General features: G+C 38.0%; 1 protein-coding gene across 1 annotated transcript; it reads left to right on the top strand.

Moving 5' to 3' along the window:
• Nucleotides 1–16,591: 16,591 nt before the first annotated feature.
• On the top strand, nucleotides 16,592–17,274 carry LOC108605311. Its single transcript, XM_017994984.2, has 2 exons — nucleotides 16,592–16,784; nucleotides 16,841–17,274. Exons 1-2 carry the CDS (start codon nucleotides 16,727–16,729, stop codon nucleotides 17,140–17,142), a joined length of 360 nt encoding a protein of 119 aa, XP_017850473.1. The 5' UTR covers nucleotides 16,592–16,726; the 3' UTR covers nucleotides 17,143–17,274.
• Nucleotides 17,275–19,302: the final 2,028 nt, after the last annotated feature.

The following is a 19,302-nucleotide window of genomic DNA, read 5'->3' as shown; positions in this document are numbered from 1 at the left end:
AACGACCAAAGTTTGGGTGCAGCTGCCAAGCAATTTGCATGTGTTGTTGCTGGTGCTGTTGCTGCCTCACTACATTTTCTGTTTGTGCCTCGCCCACTGGGTGTGTCCAAAAATCTTGCATTCCTTTGCCGACACAACCCATCGCAGTCGCAGTCGCAGTCGCAGTCGCAGTCGTCCAGTCCCTTAGCGCCTGTTATCGCCGGCAAAGCGCTTATAAATCACGACACTTCACATGCACCAACAGCAATGCGACCAGATAATGGAGCACCACAGTCCACATATGTCAACAGTACGGCTGAAGGCTGGCGACAAAGCAAACTAGCTGAAAATTACATAATCTTTCAATGGCTGTGTGTGTGTGTGTGTGTGTAGGGGGTTAAGAGCAAATATTGGGTGTTTGCTGCATTTAAGGCCATTAGGGTTAAAGTGCCATGGATTTGGTAGCTTGCTGCAGTTTAAAAAGTGAAGATTAATAGCATATGCATATGGAAAAGGTATAAAAATTAACTGATTGGGGTTTTATTTTAATTAAGTTAAATATTTGATTGATATATCTTTATAATGTCTAAATATAATCCATTGAATATCCATGTTTTTGCATAATAAATAAATATATATAAAATAATATATCATATTAATTATTTTGAAATTACAGTTTGATTTGCTGCCGAACTCCAAGCTGAATCATTTATATAGAAACTGAACTGATTTTATTGAAACCTAAAGTATTACTAATTAAAAGAAATAAATTGAAGGTTGTTATAAACTTATATTAATTTAATTCTTTTTGAATATTGAATACGTCATTTGCAGCATTTTTCGTTGACACTCTCTTGATTTAAAATATTACTTTAAAGCTAATGTATACATGGATAGTATTTACAGTAAGATTAGACTTGAAAGGCAAATTAAATCATTGAACTTAAGTATGGCTGAAATAAAGAATGAAGGCGCTTGAAATACTCAAAATAACTTTAGCGTACATCATTCATCACTTTATGCACATCATGCAAGTGCATATATGTATATTGCACTGATGATTTTTTATTATTGCTTAAGCCAACTTAATTAAATCAAATATATTGCTGATGCAAGGCCCTTTATGGAGCTGGCAATTGAAAAACGAAATGAAATTGGCCAACAAATTGAGTCAGCTGCCGCGCCGAGGCGCATCGTAAGGTGAACTCTGCCACAAACAAGAAAAGAAGCGAAGAAAAGAGAGAGAAAAAATCCTAACAAGTGGTTTTTATTTGCACGGCTTATGAGGGTTCTTACGACTATAAAGTGGCAATTCTTTAACAATTTATGTTGCCAAACCAAAGGCCGTACCTCAACCCTTTTTGGCTGCGGCAACAGCTGACGCCAGGCTGAGAGACTGCCAACGGGCTCTTGAAGGGTTTGCTCTGCTCTCTGGCATTTCTTTTTTTTTTATTATTTTTTTAGTATACTATTGTTAGTCCGTTGGCGGCTGTGAAATTTTTCGTGAATTTATGAGCACTTGAGAGCAGGCGCCATTGCCAGCGGCTGCGTTGTCCTCAACGACAGGCTTGTGCCATTGCTGCTGGCGACTTTGTTGGCCTAATATAAATTTCAACTTGAACAACAAACTGCGAGCCTGGGTAGCATTTTAATGCGTATGTTGGTCACTTTTTTTTTGCGCTCTAAGTGGCAGGCAGCGACGCAATAAAAGGCTCTTCAAATGCTATATAGCGAAAGGCTGGCTCGGCACTACTCTAAGCTCGTAAATCGTATACAGCGCGGACTGAGCTTTGGTTGCAGCATTAAAAATTAGTTTACGTGCCACATAATTTTACATTAATTTCATTTTGAAATGGCCGGCAGAGCACTCTGACGACAACTACCGCCCACTAAAAGCGTTTTGCCAAAATGAAAACCACTTTGCCACATTTTAAAGCGTATATGTGCCACATAAAGAACACACACATACACACAGCTGCATAGTGTGCGCAAAACAAAATGCAACAAAATATTTTGCTTCTTTTTGCAATTGCTACAACTAGTGGTAGCCCGCAAAAGAAAAACAGTTTGGCAAAGAAAAACAAAAAACAGAAATGCTTATAAAATGATAAGTTGCCCTTTTGCCAAGACATTGAGGCAGCACTGACGGCATTAACGTGGCTCTCAAGTCAAGTGAAATGTACGAGCAACTGCAGCTGCCACGACAGCCATATTATACACACAAATACAAGAATCAAAGCCATAGCTGCAACAATGCGACATTTAAATGCACTTGCAGTTAAGCATCAAATTTTATAGCATAGATTTAAGGGCAACTTAAAATTGGATCCTAGTCATATGGTAATTTATATAAATATATAATAAATGTACACTTATTATATTTGAAAAGTAAATAAAATTATTTGTTGCATAAAAAAGTTGTTAACTCAAAGTTAAGTAAAACTAGCAGCTTACATGTCGGTATGTCGGAATTTATATAAAAGTAAATTAAAACTTCAGTAAATAATTTAAACATTAAATAAAACTTTTCTACACAAATATTTATTCTCTGAAATAGTTGTTAGTTTTGTTTTGTTTAGTAAAAAGGGCAGCCATACATTTCCCTTTAAGTCACTCACTGACTCAGCACAAGAGTATTTTTTGCATGCATGTGTATGAAAACAGTTGCAGCAACAACTTATGCTCGTCAGCGTCAGTGTCGATGTGCTGCTAGAATAACTTGTGCTATATTATTGCCAGATAGCAAAACTAGCGACGGCAACGTCAACAAGCAAGAAAGCAAGCAAGCAGGCAAGCAAGAAGTAAGCGATAAAACAAAATATAAGTGACAGTCGAGCGTACAGTACAGAATCATATGTAATACTTAAATATGTAGGTACGGTGCCATGGTTTTCCCCAAAGGTTAGCTGCACTACGTGGCGTATACATAATATGCTGGCATATGTGAGTGTGCTGCGGTGTCATTGCATCGGACAGCCCACAGAAGCTAATTAGCGTGACAAATTGCTTTGAGAGTTGAGCAACCACAGGAGCCAATAACCAAAACTGTTTTGGGGGCAACAGTAAATGTCAGTTTGATGTCAGTTTTCAGCCAGACGAAATGACAACTCATTAAAAATTTACAATTGATTGACTGCACAATTGATATTTAGATATTTTTGGGGAGCTCCGTTGTTTGGCTGCGTGCTGCGAAATGATGCATGCAACGTTCATATGGCACACACCTCATGCTTTGCCCACCCTTCAGCACTAACCCATAACCTACTGTGCTGCCAATTTATGCTAATGCTCGTTAGTGCAATCAAACATCAGCAGCAGCAGCAGCAGCAGCCAGCAGTGCAACAATTGTGTAAACAACAGTGCCGTAAAGCAAACTACATACGTGCACAAGCGATATACAGAGAGAGAGAAAGAGAGAGAGGAGAGCAGAGCTATGTACTGCAGCTGTCGGTTGCACAAAATATTGACGCATATATTGCCAGTGACAATTAATCTGCTAATTGCCAATTTAAGCACGTAAACCAAACACAGGCGGTAACAACGACTGCAGGCAGCTAGCCCACTGGCTATTCGGGTGCTGAGCTCACCGATGCGCCATGCACTGTAAGAAATATTATATATAGTTGTCTACAATGTTGCAACAACGCATTTGTTGCCACCACAATTTTGACTACAAAAAGTTCTGCATGAATTCTAAAAAATTAGTTTGTGCTCAACTTTTGTTTGCGTTTGATTTTGCTGTGTGCATTGCAACTTGACGTTGCAGCAACTCTGTGACAGCAGCAACACTGCATTTGATTTGTCGTTTGAGTTATGCAAGCGACATTCAAGTACTTTTACGCAATTAAAGCTAATGAAAGTCAACACAAGGCATACAGATCGATGCAGACAGTTAGGCAGACAGGCAAACAGTGCGTATGAATAATCAAGAGCTAAAGGCACATTTGAACTAAATAAATTAGTTTGTGATGTTGACACGCCAATTTGATTTACGACACTGCAAGCAATGCACGCATATGCGGAAATAAACACAAACACACACACACAAGCACACAAATACATACAAAGCTGGTCTAATAGTGAACTGCTGGTTGTCTGTGAATTTTCTTTTGCTGCTCTGCTGTTAACTTTGTAGTTGAGTGGCTGCTTGTCTCAGCTCATTAAATTTAATCAAGGCAAACAGCAAACAGCAAAAAGTAGAAACCACAAAACGTTGAGCGAAGTACAGCGGCCGCTTGGCTTGGCATGGCTTGGCTATTGTCATTTAGCACATTCAAAAGGCCATTAAAAGCATACTGAAATTAATTTGTAGCAATTAGTTGCAAATTGCAAGAAAGGCATAAAGGACCTTTGGCCACGCGGCCAGGGTTAGAAACATTGCTCAACATTTTTATAGCCCCAGAAGAAAAAGCTCAGTGGCAATCATAAAAACTTGCCACTGGCAACCGTCCATGTGTAGTGGGGCATAAATAAATGCGCTGTTATTTTTGGCAATTATTTTCGCATTCGAGTGTCTGTCTGTTGGAACTCGCTCGTTTGTAATTTGCAGCGCAGCTGTCTAGTTGTTATGTAGCCCAGCGTTGTCATTAATTAGCTTGCTATCTCGCTCTCACTATCGCGCTATAGACATCTTGGTGCCAGCTTATATTATTCTTTGGCTGGCTGGCTGGCATATGTTGTCATCGGATTCATCTTGCAGCGCTAATTGGAAACTGTCACAGTATATTTTATTTTTATGTTTAATTGGATTCTGCTTGAGAAAGTTTTCTCTTTCTGTCATCACACGCCCCAAAGCTTAACTTAGCCTTGTCGCCTAGGTACGATGCATGATAATTTTCTTAATTTGCGCGCCCTGATGAGCAGGCCAAGCAAAGCGCACGGCAACACGAAACTTTTTCCATTTTCCTGATGGCAAACGTACGTGTGCGAGAAACTACAACAGCCCGTTGCAGCACTAGTGAAAGAGAGAGCGATAGTAATAGAAAGAGACAGACAGTATTATTGCTGAGTGTGTTGCGTTCAAATTCCGTAAATAAAGTAAATTATTAGTTTCTTCTTCGATTGCTGCTACTTGTGGATTTCCGCTTCAATTACTGTCGCAGTTCGCATAAATTTCACTTGACAAACTTGCCTCAGATAGTTGCACCCAAAAAATTACGCACACTCACACACTCGAAGACATTAAGCACTTCCGCTGTATATCAAGGTAATTGCTTTTTGTTTCGAGTAGAATACTTACTATCTTTAACACTGGATCAAGTATTGCATTTACAGCAGCGCATAAAGTTCTCTAGCTGTTGAATACTTTTAAAAATTAATGCAGACACTAAGTGCGCATTAGCAAAAGTTCAGGTAGTGAAAAGGATATAATTGTATCTTGTTAGCTGTAAATTTTAAATTTGTAGCAGTCACAGTTGGGCACATGAAATTAAAAGATGTCCGGGTAGTTTCAGCTTTCATTTATTACCGAAACTTGGGTCTAACAATAAAATACAAAACATTCTTAAGCGATAAGTTCGCTAAGTAAGCGAGTTGGGTTAACGTTCTTTATTACTTTTTTATTTATAAATTACTCTTATTCTTCTATTGTAATTATTTGATAAATTTTATACATTGTGTTATAAACTTTGCTATCCACAGTAAATTTTTAATCCTTAAATTGCAATGAATTTAAAAAGGGTTTTATGTCCGCATTTTATATGCACTTAATATAAAATAATTATATTTATATTTAATGAAATGACTTTTAATAAAAAATTGATGTGCCAATTTTATCAAAAACTTTAGCTGAACATAAAAGTTGTTATTATTTGTTTTATATATGCGCATATGCATCTTATTTTTTTCCAGTGTAAGAGCCACATTCCGTAAAATTTAACGAACGAACGATATGTGCACATATACTTAATTTCAAATCAAAGTAAGTATAATTTCTTGTGCATAAATAAATCACGTTGCCTGCAGATAAGAGGCTTTATTGGCTTCATTTTAGCAACAGGAGCTTAATGAGATATGCGTTTGAGTTACGTATACGTCGGCTAGGCCGGCTCTGGCATCTCAAAACAAGAAAATTTCTGCCGTGCGTACGGTGCGCATAATAAATTTTCATTTTAATGACTTAACGCATAAAAACAAGACCAGGCAAACAAAAAATAACAACAACAACAGCAGCAGCAACAACATTGCACAGGTTTACAGGTGTTGCCTTTTTTTATTACCATTTTGAGTTTGTTTGTGTGTCGCACATATTTCTTTACTTCATTTGTTACGCATTGCACTGAAGAGAAAGATATGTGTATGGGTGTGTGTGTGTGTGTGTGTCTGTTTGCCCAAGGGGCTACGCCCGTAAATATGTTGGCAAAACATTTTTATGATGACGTGCTAAAGGGATCTCGGTGCCAATGCCGAGCACCAAGTACCCCGCAGACCAAAACCTGTCTTACGCTTTTCCAGCAAAAAGTTAATTAGAAATTATGCGCACGCTTGCTATAATAAGGCAAACATATAACAAAAACAACAACATTGCTTTACAGCATACATTTATGTACTTGCTCTCGCTCTCTGTGTGTGTTTCTGTGTGTGTGTGTTACGTCTGCAGAGGTGTGGCTAATTAATGTCGCTTTTGATGTGTGCGTAAGGAATATGCATTAAAAGCTTTAAAGTGCGTACATAATTGACAATTTTAATGAGTATGAGTTGGAATCTGAAAATATATAAATTTACTTTTACTATTTTTAAACTTATTTTATTTGTCGGCTGCAAATGCATTTGCTTGCTTTTGCACATTTCCTGATTTAAAGTTAAGGTGCTGCTGGGCTCTTGGAAATTTGGGATTTACTTTAGCGCTGCACTCCTTACGTGTGTGTGTGTGTGTTTGGCCACATAAAATTCTGCTAATAAATCCCTAGACAAAACGCCCTCGCCTGTGCCTCAAGTGTTGCTGCCATTGTCACTTGGTCTTTGCCATGCAACCAAACAAAAATGCTCATATTACAAACAAACACACACACATACAAACAAACACGCGCATCAGCTAAATTAAAAAATTTTGCACAGCACAAAAATCAAGGCAAAAAAAAAAAACAACTGAATTGTAAGTGAAAGAGAAAAATAAAATAAATGAAAAACAAAATTATAATCACAAGACGTGCGTTAAAAAAATGAACTGTGGGCGGACAGTTCACTTGGGAAATATAATATTCGCAGTCAATTTTCTTTTATGTGGCAAACAACTTTACATATTTTACATTTTAGCATATGTACGTGAGATTTTTACAACGTACTCAGGCACATCAAAAATAAGTATACGTAGTATATAAAAATATTATTTCTGATGAAGTGAGCACATTTTAAAAGAGCAACTCTCAGAGTAAAGAATAAAACTAAATAAGCTATAATAATAAAATTTGCAATAATTTGTTAATATTTTAGTTAGCTGCCATTGTTATAAAATTGTTAAAAAATGAATTTCATGTTGCAATCAAATTTTTATTGAGCATTGCCACGAGGTTATGCCTTTGGCAATTTAGCACAAGCTGACCAAGTTAAGCCAACACCACTCGTGTATATTTTATAAAATATATTTTTTTGCTAAAGTTATAGAACAACAAACAAACCGAAATAACAGCGGCGGCTGGACACAAAAACAGAAAAAAAATAGCAAACAAAGCGAGCTTATCAACACACATCAAGAGCGTTTTGGTCGATGGCACTTTGGGGATCGACTAAGAGTGGAGCGGGAACTGTATGACAATGACTAATAAAAGCATTCAACCCCATTTCCCCCCTTTTGCTGCTTTCGCAGAATCTCCACAAAAGCAATATAATAGTCAAGCGGCGACGCTCGTGTGTAATATGCATACAATATTTTCATTTTGCTGCTGAGCAATTTTTTTTTATTCTTGCTGTTGTTTTTCACAGTTTTCATTTGTTACGGCGGCAAACGCAAACAAATGCCGCACTTTATTGTGCTGTTGCATGGGCGTAGGTAGCATATAATTTACAATTTCCCAGAATTTTTACCACAATTTTCACCAGATTTACAAACAAAAATACGTTGACAGCATAGGTTGCTTTATTATAACTTGGCCGGAACAGTGCTTATTAGAATTTTGCAGAATTTTTCATGCACATATATATGAGGAAAATATAGTACAGCTGTCTCCTTTTGCACTTACCTGGGCTACGCCCATGTGCTAGAGTGTTATCTCTCATCCTGCTTACTCGGCCCGTTGGTCTTGGTCTATACATAGCCCAGGGCGCGCGTAGAATTACACTGCCAGCAAATAAACTGCTCATAAAGCAAAAAAATAAAAGTATATATATATATATATATTGCAAAAAGTCGCAGCGTGGCAAAAGGAGTAGCTGAGAGCTGAGAGCTGGGATCTGTGCGACTTAATCTCCATCTAAACGCAATGGAGTCGTAATAACAACAGAAAACAAATAAAAAACAGACACACTCACACGCATACACACAGAGACAATTACATACAAACATGTCCATGTTTGTACATATGGCCACATTCATAGTTTACGTTTTTCCACTTCATTATTTGCCTTTATTTTTTTACTTTGCTTCAGTTGCGATTCTTTTGCTTGTTGACAGCAAATAGCGAAAAAGTCGAAATTGCGCCAAGCTGGACGAACTTATACGCTATAATACCTAAACAAGTATTTATATAAATTTGACATTGCTAGCTTCAAAATGATGAGTTGCCTAAAGTCATTTTATTAATTTATTTGCATATTAATCATAATTTGTATTGACTTAGTTTAGCTGTTTGATTTATATATTGCTACATTTTTATTTTCTTGTAGCTTATACACTTACAAAAGCTGTGCAGGGTATTCAAAGTGGTAAAAAGGCCAATTTGTTTTATTTTCCGTTGTCCGCTGGACTAACAGACAAGCGAACTGAACGTGCTGGCCAATCTACAATTTTGTAGCCGAGCATTCTCTATGTGAATGATACACCAGTGTGCCATATATGTATATATCTATCAATGTGTGTGTGAGTGTGTGTGTGTGTTTCTGTGTGTGATGAGCCCACTTGGGAGACATTGCTGCCTTACAAATGAGTAGGTTTTTATGTAGAGTTATATACATAGTTTTTTTTTTTTTATTAGCACTCATTCAGGCAACGTCACCGCATTGCCTAGCCGCAAATATGAGCGTATTGGGGACAACAAAGAACTCAATATGCTGCTCATTTGTGGAAATCCTGCATAGCAAAAGAGTATATGAGAGTTATATGGGCTACATATAATATGCTTTGTAGGCAATTAGTGTGTGTTTCAAGGCGACCTATTAAGCTGTTTGCTCTTTGTGCTTTTGGGCTGCTAACCAAGTTGATTAGATCGTAAAATGTGAGTTTAGTTGAGGCCACTTTATTCAAAACTCATATACAAACGTAATTGAATCCCAAAGTAGCAATGGCAGAAGCCAAAATAGAGGTAAAGTGCCCAACTTAATTAGCAATTTGAGCATAGAAAAGCAAGAATAATGCTTTGGGCTAAGCTTTTTTTTTTAGCAATTTAGTTGCAGCTGGACTGTGAAATTTCTCTATCAAATGTTGTAGTAAAATTATATTCATATAGAAAAATAGTATGAACAATTGATTGAGTACATATTTTATAGTTTACAGCTAGCAAAGAAGATTTCATTTGAGAAGACATGCATTTTCCTCAGAATTTTGGGCTTAAGTATAAGCATTATGCATTATAAATATAAAGATATAAATACACACTTACCTAGATTTATTTGTCTGTGTTTTAATGCGGCTTTGACATCAGATACAGCTACAGGGTCTTATGTTGTCGGTACTTTTCGAATTTTTCTTAGGTTGCAACTACTTAGATGTAATTTATTTTTTTACCAACAAGCGTAAATAAACAGCAGCTAAGCAAATAAGACTGCTTACATATATACACACATACATACAAAGCCACAACCATAGCCGTAACGAAATCCAATCAGAAAAAGTAAATTCTTTTTTCTAATCAGCTGAGTATAAAGTAAATTCAATTACGCGGCGAGCAGCAGCTACTTTTTAAATCCCAAGGATCACATGCCTAACACACATGCTGTGTGTGTATAGTGTGTGTTGTTATTTACATACACTCTTGTGTGTGTGTGTGAACGCAAAATTTGTGCCAAAAGAAATTTTGAAAATAAATAGAATTCCGCTAAAGTCAAAGCCAAGCAAACAGTGCGCAAGTTAGGGGTAAGAGGGAGAGTATGAGTAAGAGGGAGGGAGTCACAGTGAATGCTGTCACAGTGTGGAGTGCAGATCCATGGCAACTAATCAGAAATTCCGTCTCATGCGCGACCATTTCCTGCAGGCGGCTTGCGCCCATAAGTGCGCTACAAAATATATATATTTACAAGTACCCTAAGAATAGCGTGGGAGAGAGGCGAAGAAGTAAAGGATGAGCTGACAAAATGGACGCAATAAGAGGCAAGAGAGCTGTCGCAGTGAAGCGGCAGCAGCAGCGTTGGGATTATGCAAAATTCAATTTGCAACTTAAATGTGTTTATTTTGCGTTACGCTGGGGCAATTTTTATTTTCACTGAAAATGAGGGATTTACTCAGCGTAGTCGCAGGCACACGCTAGCTTTCGTAGTAGTGCAACAGTCCACAAGATGCTGGCAACCAATGAGCGAGACCGTCATCAATTTTCCAATCTTATTGAGCGTTTAACAGTGTGAGTGCGTGTTTGTGTGTTTTGGTTTGGCGTTAAATTGCTGATTTACAAACAAAATGTGATTTTCGCAGTGCCATTTTATAGCCCTTGCATAAAAAAATGGCAGTCAGAGTGCAAAGACAAATTGCCAAATTCAATTTCAATAGTAAAAGCGCTTTAGCACATTCAGCCAGGCAGCCAGCTTTTATTTTATTTTATGTGCAATAATATATTTGGAAAATAAGTTGGAACGCAGTTTTGAGCGCTTTTGGTTTAGAGTTCGCTTTGGCTTATGACAACAGGCTTGTGTCTTAGTAAAAAGTTGTAATGGTCACATAATTTATGCCCAGCACTGTAAGCACACAAAGGCTATGTCTCTCTAATGAATGTCAACGCCAGAGCGCCACAAATGACAGTTGAATGAGAATTTTAGTTTTGCAACAAAGCGCTTGCCCCCCCCTCACAAAATGTTGCCCGTTTGCCGCAACGCAAATTAGCTGCAAAGTTTTTGCTCGCCACCGCCTGCCAATGGCCACACAGAGCCAGCGAGCATGTCATCTTGAACTGAAGGAGGTGTAGGAGTGGGGACAGCGGCAGCTCAAATGAATATTTGATAGCACTGCAAGAAAACAAATTAAATACGCTGACAGCAAAAGCTTGTTGCATACTTTATGGCGCTAATTTAGGCAGCAAGAGCAAAACGACAAAGTTAAAAGTTTTCCGCAGCGACCCTACCTAGAGCAAAGGCTTCTTGTTTATGCACGCACATAAATTGCCAAACCCGCACAGCACACAAATATTGTGAGCACACTCGCAACCAAAGAGAAAAAGATAGTGAGGGTGGGAGGGAGTGGGAGTGGGAGTGGGAGTTTGGGCCAGCGACCACATTTCAATGTTGCAAAATTTTGTCGCTACAACTAAATGCTTTTAAGTGCATTTGCCTGTACCCTTGTCAGTGGTTAGCAGTGTGCAAGCGGGCGGAACTGTCGAACTGTCGAGGTCTGCCGAAAACTATGCAAAAATTTATGGTACAAGCTTCGAAGGCTTAAAGGTGCGTATGCTCAATAAATAGCGGTACTTTTTACATGCAGGCGAATTCATTTGTTATTTTGATTATGTGTCATGTTTTAATTATGAATTAATTGCAAATGGTTTCAACATCATGCATTTTAATTGACATCGGCAGATCGCACACACACACACACACAGATACAAAGGCACATAATTTATCACTGTGCTAGACAGCTGGAGAATGAGAGAGAGAACGCGAGAGTGCGAGACGTCGCCATTGTGGTCGCTGCTCGTTTCAATCAATTTCATTCGTTATCGTTATTGACATTTTGTAATTTAATCGTGTGCTCTGTCATCCCTTTACACACACACACACACACAAAGCGCCTCTATGTGTGTGTGTGTGTCCGCCTCTGTGTGCATTGACGTGCACTTAACTTTATCAGCTTGTTGACCATGTGTGTGTGTGTTTGTGTGCATCGTGGCCAAGCGCTTGACTTGCCTGCCAGCCGTTGTATTTTTACGTCTTTTTATTTATTTTGTGGCGCCTCCAAAATGTTGCAACATGCTGTCAGCCAAGCTGCAGCGACATGCAATTAATAATGTCGTAGTCTGCGCCCAGCCTCGGCGACAGGTGCAGCGGTCAGTTGGCCGCACTAATTACAGCTCATGGCTCGTCATAAAAAATATTCAGCGAAAATATATTCTTTATCCACATGCACTCAAGCTGAACTCGACTAACCGCACAGTTCCCAACAGAAGCGCTGGAAATCACTTAAAGCTTTTAAGCAACAAACAAGCCGAAAATCAAACCTAAAACTACGTCAAGTATGAAAATTCTATGATTACATTTAGCTTTACTTTTGATTATTACAATCGACACAGATTTGTCAAGTATAAATGGGATGGAATTGGGCAGCTATGCCCATAAATATGTTCATTTTAAAATTGGGAAAACAAAAGTAATTTTAAGTGTAGTCTGATATTAAAATAGCTAGAAAATTAGATTGCTAGTAATGTTGCCAAAATTCTATGATTAAAGTATGGATCAAGATATGTGTATTTTAATAAAATGCTTTGAAAATGATTCAATGTATTAATTGTCGCTTGATGAAATTAATTTAAGTAACTTCTAATTATAACAGCATAGCCAGTTCATTCAAAAAAAAAAAAAAAAAATCAAATTATATAAATTAGTTGTAAATGTCGAAAACAAACTCCCAAGTTTTAAACTATTGCTTATTTTATCTTTTATCAAAATCATTTGACTGAAGCGTAATATAAATTGCAAATAATGAAGCCAATTTTTAGTATTTTCACAAAGAATTGTCAGAACTTTTTCAAGCCATTGGTCAACTGGTCGTTTGTTTGAGCTTTGATAGCGACTAGGGCTGCCCTTTTTGCTATTACTACTAATTGTGAGCTACTGTTGCTTTTTGATGCGCATATTAGTTACAAATTAAAAATAAAATTGACACCTGTGCTTGCTTCTCTTTCTAACGTTAGAGCAAACCGCAGGCTGCGGAAAAAATAAAAAAAAATCATTTGCAATAAAGGCGCGCAATTAAAAATCAAATGCAGACAGTTAGCCTCAAATTAAACAAAAATTATGCTAGTTGACAATATTGTTAATTTACGTGTTTTGCATGTGTTTGTCTGTCGGTGTGTGTGTGTGTGTTTGTTTTGTTTTGTGGGCAGCGAGCATTTTCAATTATTACGACAATGCTGCGCAATATTGTGAATGACAACAACCGCAGCTCGATGAGGCTTGACTTGATATACAAATATGTTTGTGTGTTTGTGTGTTAGTTTGCGCACACATAATTAAACTAACAAAAATGCTGTGTGCATTGAGTGATAGTCTGGTTTTGATGAGCACTTGCCGCACGCATTTAAGTGCCGCATTGTTGCCACACACACACACACACACATTGCTTTTGTGTTTGCCTAAGTGTATCTATGTGTGCGTGTTTACGCTTTTGTGGCATTTTAATTAATAAATTTTGCGCACTGCTCTCACTGCTTTCACTGCATTCATTTTGCGGTGCAATTAAACGTGGCAAGCCTGTTTTTAATTAATAATTTACGCACAGCGAGCGATGAAGCTCTAATTAACTTCGTGTGTTACAATCAATATTGTTTGTATACCTAATGCAAACTATTGTATTTTTTGCATTCGATTCGACACACACAAAATGCCCCCAAAACGACGTTGGTTTAGTCAATGGAAAATTAAAAGCATTTTCATGTTAAAGCCAAAAAACAAAAACAATTTATTGTGCGCCTGATTGCCCAAATGCGACTTAAGGCATTTGTTTATTTTATTCTCTTTCATTTTTTGCGAACCATAATGTGATGAATACAAAGCACCCCCGCTCCCCATACACAGTTATGGCATTTAGTAGTGGCAGCCACTTCAAAGTGGCATTGCCGTTATTTACATGCCACGTCTCCGCTTTGTGCATTTGCTATGCGCCATATTGAAACACTAAACCTTTTGTGGGGCACACACACTCTCCAGGCCAAGGCAGCACTCAGCACTCAGTTTTGGGCTCAGTTCAAACAAAGCCTTTAAAATATTCATAGAATTGCTTTAATAACGCTAAATGAGCAAGCCAGTGAGCCAGTGAGGCTGCTGCTGCTGCTGGCCCAGGCTATCAAATTGACTTTATACTTTCGACCGCAGCCAATTTTTATTTACTCTGAGCCTTGGCGACTCAGGCAACTCAGTAGTCAAACGAGCCCACAAGGCGGCTGATGGATTGGATTGCCACTGACTGTCGCCTGTCGTCCACCTCAAGTTTTGGCGCCACTGTGCGGCGACGCAGTTGGTATGCAAATCAGTCTGGGCACATCGACAGCCACATCAACATCAACGGCGGCGTCGACGTCAGGAAGTTGATTAAATGACAAAATAAATAGAAAGTGAAGGATAATGTCAACAACCTAAGTGGTTTTCTTTTAAAAAGCTTAACTGACAATGAACCGCAGGGCAGTCGCCATCGTCGTCGTCCTTCTTCTTCTCATCATCTCATCGTCCTTGCTTGCTGACTAGCGACCACCGCTACAGTTGAATAAATTATTTTCGTGACTCAAAATGAAGTGGGTGGGGTGCTGGGACGTGGGGGTGTGTCGACTTGAGCAGCTTTGCGCCGCAGGCAGTGGACTTGTTATCACTGCGGGGGCAGCACAGGAAATTGACTTTGATAGTGCATGAAATTTGATGATATCGCAGCATGCTGAAATTATTTTGCGTCAGTTGATTATTTTCCTGTTCACTTAATAGCGAGGGGAGTGCCAGTGCCCAGCGCCAATGTATTTTTTGATTATAATAAACAAACCAAAGACAGCCAAAGACACACACATGATGCATAAATTTGAAAAGCTAAATGAGTATTAAAGGCAGTTTGATTGTAGTTGCGATTGATGCTCGATTGATATACAGCAGAGGAAACTTAATCAAAATGAAATAAAAGAAACACAATTCGAAAAATAATTGTTATTAGAAAATATTGTAATAATAATATTTTTTATTCATCGTTATTATGTTTAGAGCCTTAAGCCTAATCTTACTCAACTACTACTAAAATATGGAAATTAGTAACTCTGCTTTTTTAAAACATTATCGGAATATTAACTCAACTTTGGGTTATTGTACTTGTAATTAGCCTCTTCTTAGCTTATTTTTCAAATTCGTACCACGAAAAACAGCGGATTTAATTTTAAAAACTGCCAGCACTAATCAATATTAATATGTCTTGAGCTGACGACTTGTCGCTAGTTATATTTTTGCGCGTCGCGATTTAACGCCCGAATATATATTAGAAACGACGAGAAATTTCTTTATCATATGTAGATTTATTACTGCCCTCTGCAGGTTTAGTTTTAGTTCAGTTTTACAAGTAAATTTGTGAATATATGTATGCGGCACGACCGGCGTACGAAAATAAATATAGAGCAAGGTCTGTCCGTTTCGAAGATCAAAAGTAAGTAAGTTCTTACTAACAAATTAATTAAAGGCACGGCCGTATTAATTATTATTTAGTAAGTAAAGCGATTAGAAGCGATTAGTAAGCGAGAGGAAAGGTTCAACTTGTGAGTTGCGATGATCGAATGTAAGTGTAGGGAGAGAATTATAGGCACGGCCTTCTAATTCTTAGCGATAGGTAACTAGTGATAGGAGATAAGTGATAGCGAATGCAGCTGTGCAAGAAGGCAAGTGCATAGAGAGAATAAATTAGTGAGCACGCACAAAGAGAGCGCGCGCTTTTATTAAAGTAGTGCCGAATGCACGCACAAAGAAGAGAACGCGCAAGAGGAGAGCGCGTGAATGCAAGTGCAAAGAGGAAAGCGCTTGAGCTTCATCAGCTCTGTGTAAAGCCGAAATTTGAGCTTAAGTTAGAACAGCTGTTCGTAGCTGAGGAACAAATTTATTGCCTTGCATGATCAAACAAGCATAAACGGAGAGGCTGAGTCGGGCGGATGCTCCCAGATGTCAAAAGGTTATCTGGCAATGCGAGAAGTTGACTTATGAGAGCTTTGAGCAGAGCGAGTTGACTTGATCAGTTTTAGTTAAAAGTGTGAGCGTGATGGATTCGGACGAAGCATATTTAAAAAATATAAATAAAACTTTTCTGTGTGCAGTTACTTAATCGTACTAGAAACAAAATCGAAGAGATTAATAATTGATATAATGTTACGCGGTTGTTAATTGATTATATATAAATAAAACTGAGTAGTACAATATTGGAAAACTGTTGACCAAATTTGTTATTCATTCAATAAACTTGAGCTAAGACTTTTGCTTCGCCCAAAGCATTCACTTTCATTCATTTCACTTTCATTCATTTCACTGCTTGAATTGCTAATACTATTTTTTTTTCCAGTTTTGCTGGTAGTATCGCTTCTCGAGCTGACATTCTTATCAGCAAAAGTTCAGCTCTGCTTATTCCACGCTCAGTTAATCTCACGCTCATTATTGTTATCTGGCTAAAAATTCAATTCACAGACTTTGCAATCAGTCGTACTCCACTCTTCGAAGCTGCCACAACATGAAAATATATTTAGCAATTGCGTTGCTCTCAATGCTCAGCTGTGCTTTTGCGGAAGGTTAGCAGCGCTTATTAATTCCTAAATATATTTTGTACTTAAACTTGTACTTATAGGTGTTGACTTTAGTCCGCGCGTGCTGGTCAAGCCACTTGATATGAAAAACAATCCCATAACAGGTAATGAGAATGCCGTAGATCTGGCACGTGCTTTGCTGTTGGAGCTGCAGCTCTACAATTTGATGGATCAAGTGGTGCAGGCAAAGATTAATGTTGATCCCATCTACAAATTCGGCTTGCTGTTCGAAATGCAAAATGCCATGCAGGCTGCCGAAGTAGCACAGGCCTGGATCGAACCAAATGGCGAAATTGTGCGGCAGCTAACTTGCTCGCAAGATACTTTGGATTTCTTTGATTAGCAGAGCGAGCACGCATTAAAGCTATTAATGTTTCAGCTTATACATAGCTCGCTTTGTCTTATCATTTCATTCGCTGCTCTATCACAATAGATATATATATATGTTGTATGTGCATTCGAGTAAATCCGATTTTGCCTATGCTTGATTTTTGTCTTACTCAGCCATTATGTAAACGGGCGGGAACGGCAGACAAAGGCAGCGTTAGTTGCCTGTTTAACAAACTATAAGCTGGCCTTCTGCTTCTTCTTCCCTCGCATTACACACTCTCAAATACAAAGCTCAAGTGCTTTTGTCCAAAGCCGCTTATGGAACTAGCTTTGCCTGCTGTTGCTGCTGCTGCTGCTGCTGCTGCTCTTGTTTTACTTGTTGTTGTTATTTGTATGCGGCAAAGCTGACAGCGGGGCTAGGGGATTGCTGAATACTAATCCGCATATGGGGAAAATTATATAATATGCATGGCAGACAGACAGAAAACCAAGTTGACAAGGCAATTTTGCCAGTATGTCACATTTGCAGTGACTATTTAATATAGAGTGTATGCACTTTAGTTTTTCGAGTGCAATTTATTTGTTAGACACACTCATATTAATTTAAATTTAAAAACATAAATACTGAAAGCATATCACAGTGCACATTTTAATTCGCTCTTATTAAAATGCACGCTGTCTGGCCTGCAATAGTTACAGTCTTTATTTGCTATAGTGGCCACACACACACATGCAAGCAAACCCACAGACTGAAGTGCGGAAGACGTGCTTACATCAGTGCACAATTTTTACATTAACGTAAAATGTAAAGTGCTTCGCTGCTCGTCGCAACAGCCAAAATGTAAGAGAGCTCGCAACGTGTGGCAGCGACGTCATGGGAAATTAAAATAAAAGGCAAACATTTGCCAGCTTGCCATACGCAAATATGTATATAAATATATGTATGTGTCTGTCTGTGTGTGTGTGTGTGTGTGTGTGTGTGTGTAGACAACACAACTATTGCATATGGGCAAATGCAATTTTCCGACTTTTTTAACGTCATGTCCAAAATGCGCAACAAAAACAAATAAAAATAAAGTTTGACACTCAACGCAGTAAAAACCAAGTGTATTGCGGTCTGTTGGGTTTTTTATGCTTCTACCACTTGGAAAATTGCTTTCGGAAAGGGCATAATGGTGTTGAGTGAAGTTTGAGTTCAAGGCTTAAAACAATAGACTAAATATGCAATAATTGTTGATCAAACAAAATGGCAGAGCGGAGAATTGTAAACTTGTTGACATTGTAAAGATTTTAGCTTAAGAATTATCTTAACCTTATAATGCCATTAATTTATTTATATTGAACATATTAAACTTTACAGGGTGCTTGCGCCTTCAGTACTGGGTGCCTATCAATATAAACTTGTGCAAATGCCTTTTATGCATTCAACATGTCACCTGGGTAAAACGTGTAAAGTGTTTTTTTTACCGCTGCCTGAATGTGTTTTATGCATGCCAAAAATAAAAATTCGGAGCTTGCAAAGACTACAGGACGCAGCCGGCAGCTTGAGACCCAGTATATAGCTAGCATATAAGCAGCTTGTTTATTTTTATTGCCTGAATAGTAACTAATAATAACATTACATCAAGCTCATCAATAAAATTAATTATTATACCAAGACTTACCTTATTATACAAACTAATAATAATAACTAACTCAACCATAAAATCACATACTGTATGTAGCTTTGATTTGAGTAATTTATTTGTTTTAATGCAACTAACTTTAAACTCTATACATAAGTGCATAAAATATAATTTATATTGATATCGCTGGCAGAGCTCGCAGCTTTAACAAAGTTATAATCCTCTTGTGTGCATAGCTTAAAAATAAAGTCGGAACTGATTCGATTTGGCAGCCTTTTACTTTCTGTTTAGTCCAGATTTTATGTACAGAGTCTGCGAACTGCAGCTTGGCATGTAATTTGAGTAGCGTAAAAATCTTTAAAGCAATTAGAGCGCATTATGCTTGAATTATAAGCTTTTTCATAGCCAATTAGAAAAATTTTGATTGCACGCCGTAAATAAATTTATGCAATACGCTATTGAGAGCAAACAGCAGGAGCAGCACAAGAGACCACAGGGTAACTGCAAATGAAGCCAATTAGCTAGACTGCAAGAGCGTGTATATGTGT

Source organism: Drosophila busckii, chromosome 2L (assembly GCF_011750605.1).
Source record: "Drosophila busckii strain San Diego stock center, stock number 13000-0081.31 chromosome 2L, ASM1175060v1, whole genome shotgun sequence".
NCBI lineage: Eukaryota > Metazoa > Arthropoda > Insecta > Diptera > Drosophilidae > Drosophila > Drosophila busckii.
The sequence above is the reverse complement of the archived record's forward strand: the minus strand, read 5'-3'. Positions and strand labels throughout refer to the sequence as shown.

Coding starts and splice junctions, on each gene's coding strand:
- LOC108605311 (XM_017994984.2), top strand. CDS start 16,727: ATGAAAATATATTTAGCAATTGCGTTGCTCTCAATGCTCAGCTGTGCT. Junction 16,785..16,840: donor CAGCTGTGCTTTTGCGGAAG/GTTAGCAGCGCT, acceptor TTGTACTTATAG/GTGTTGACTTTAGTCCGCGC.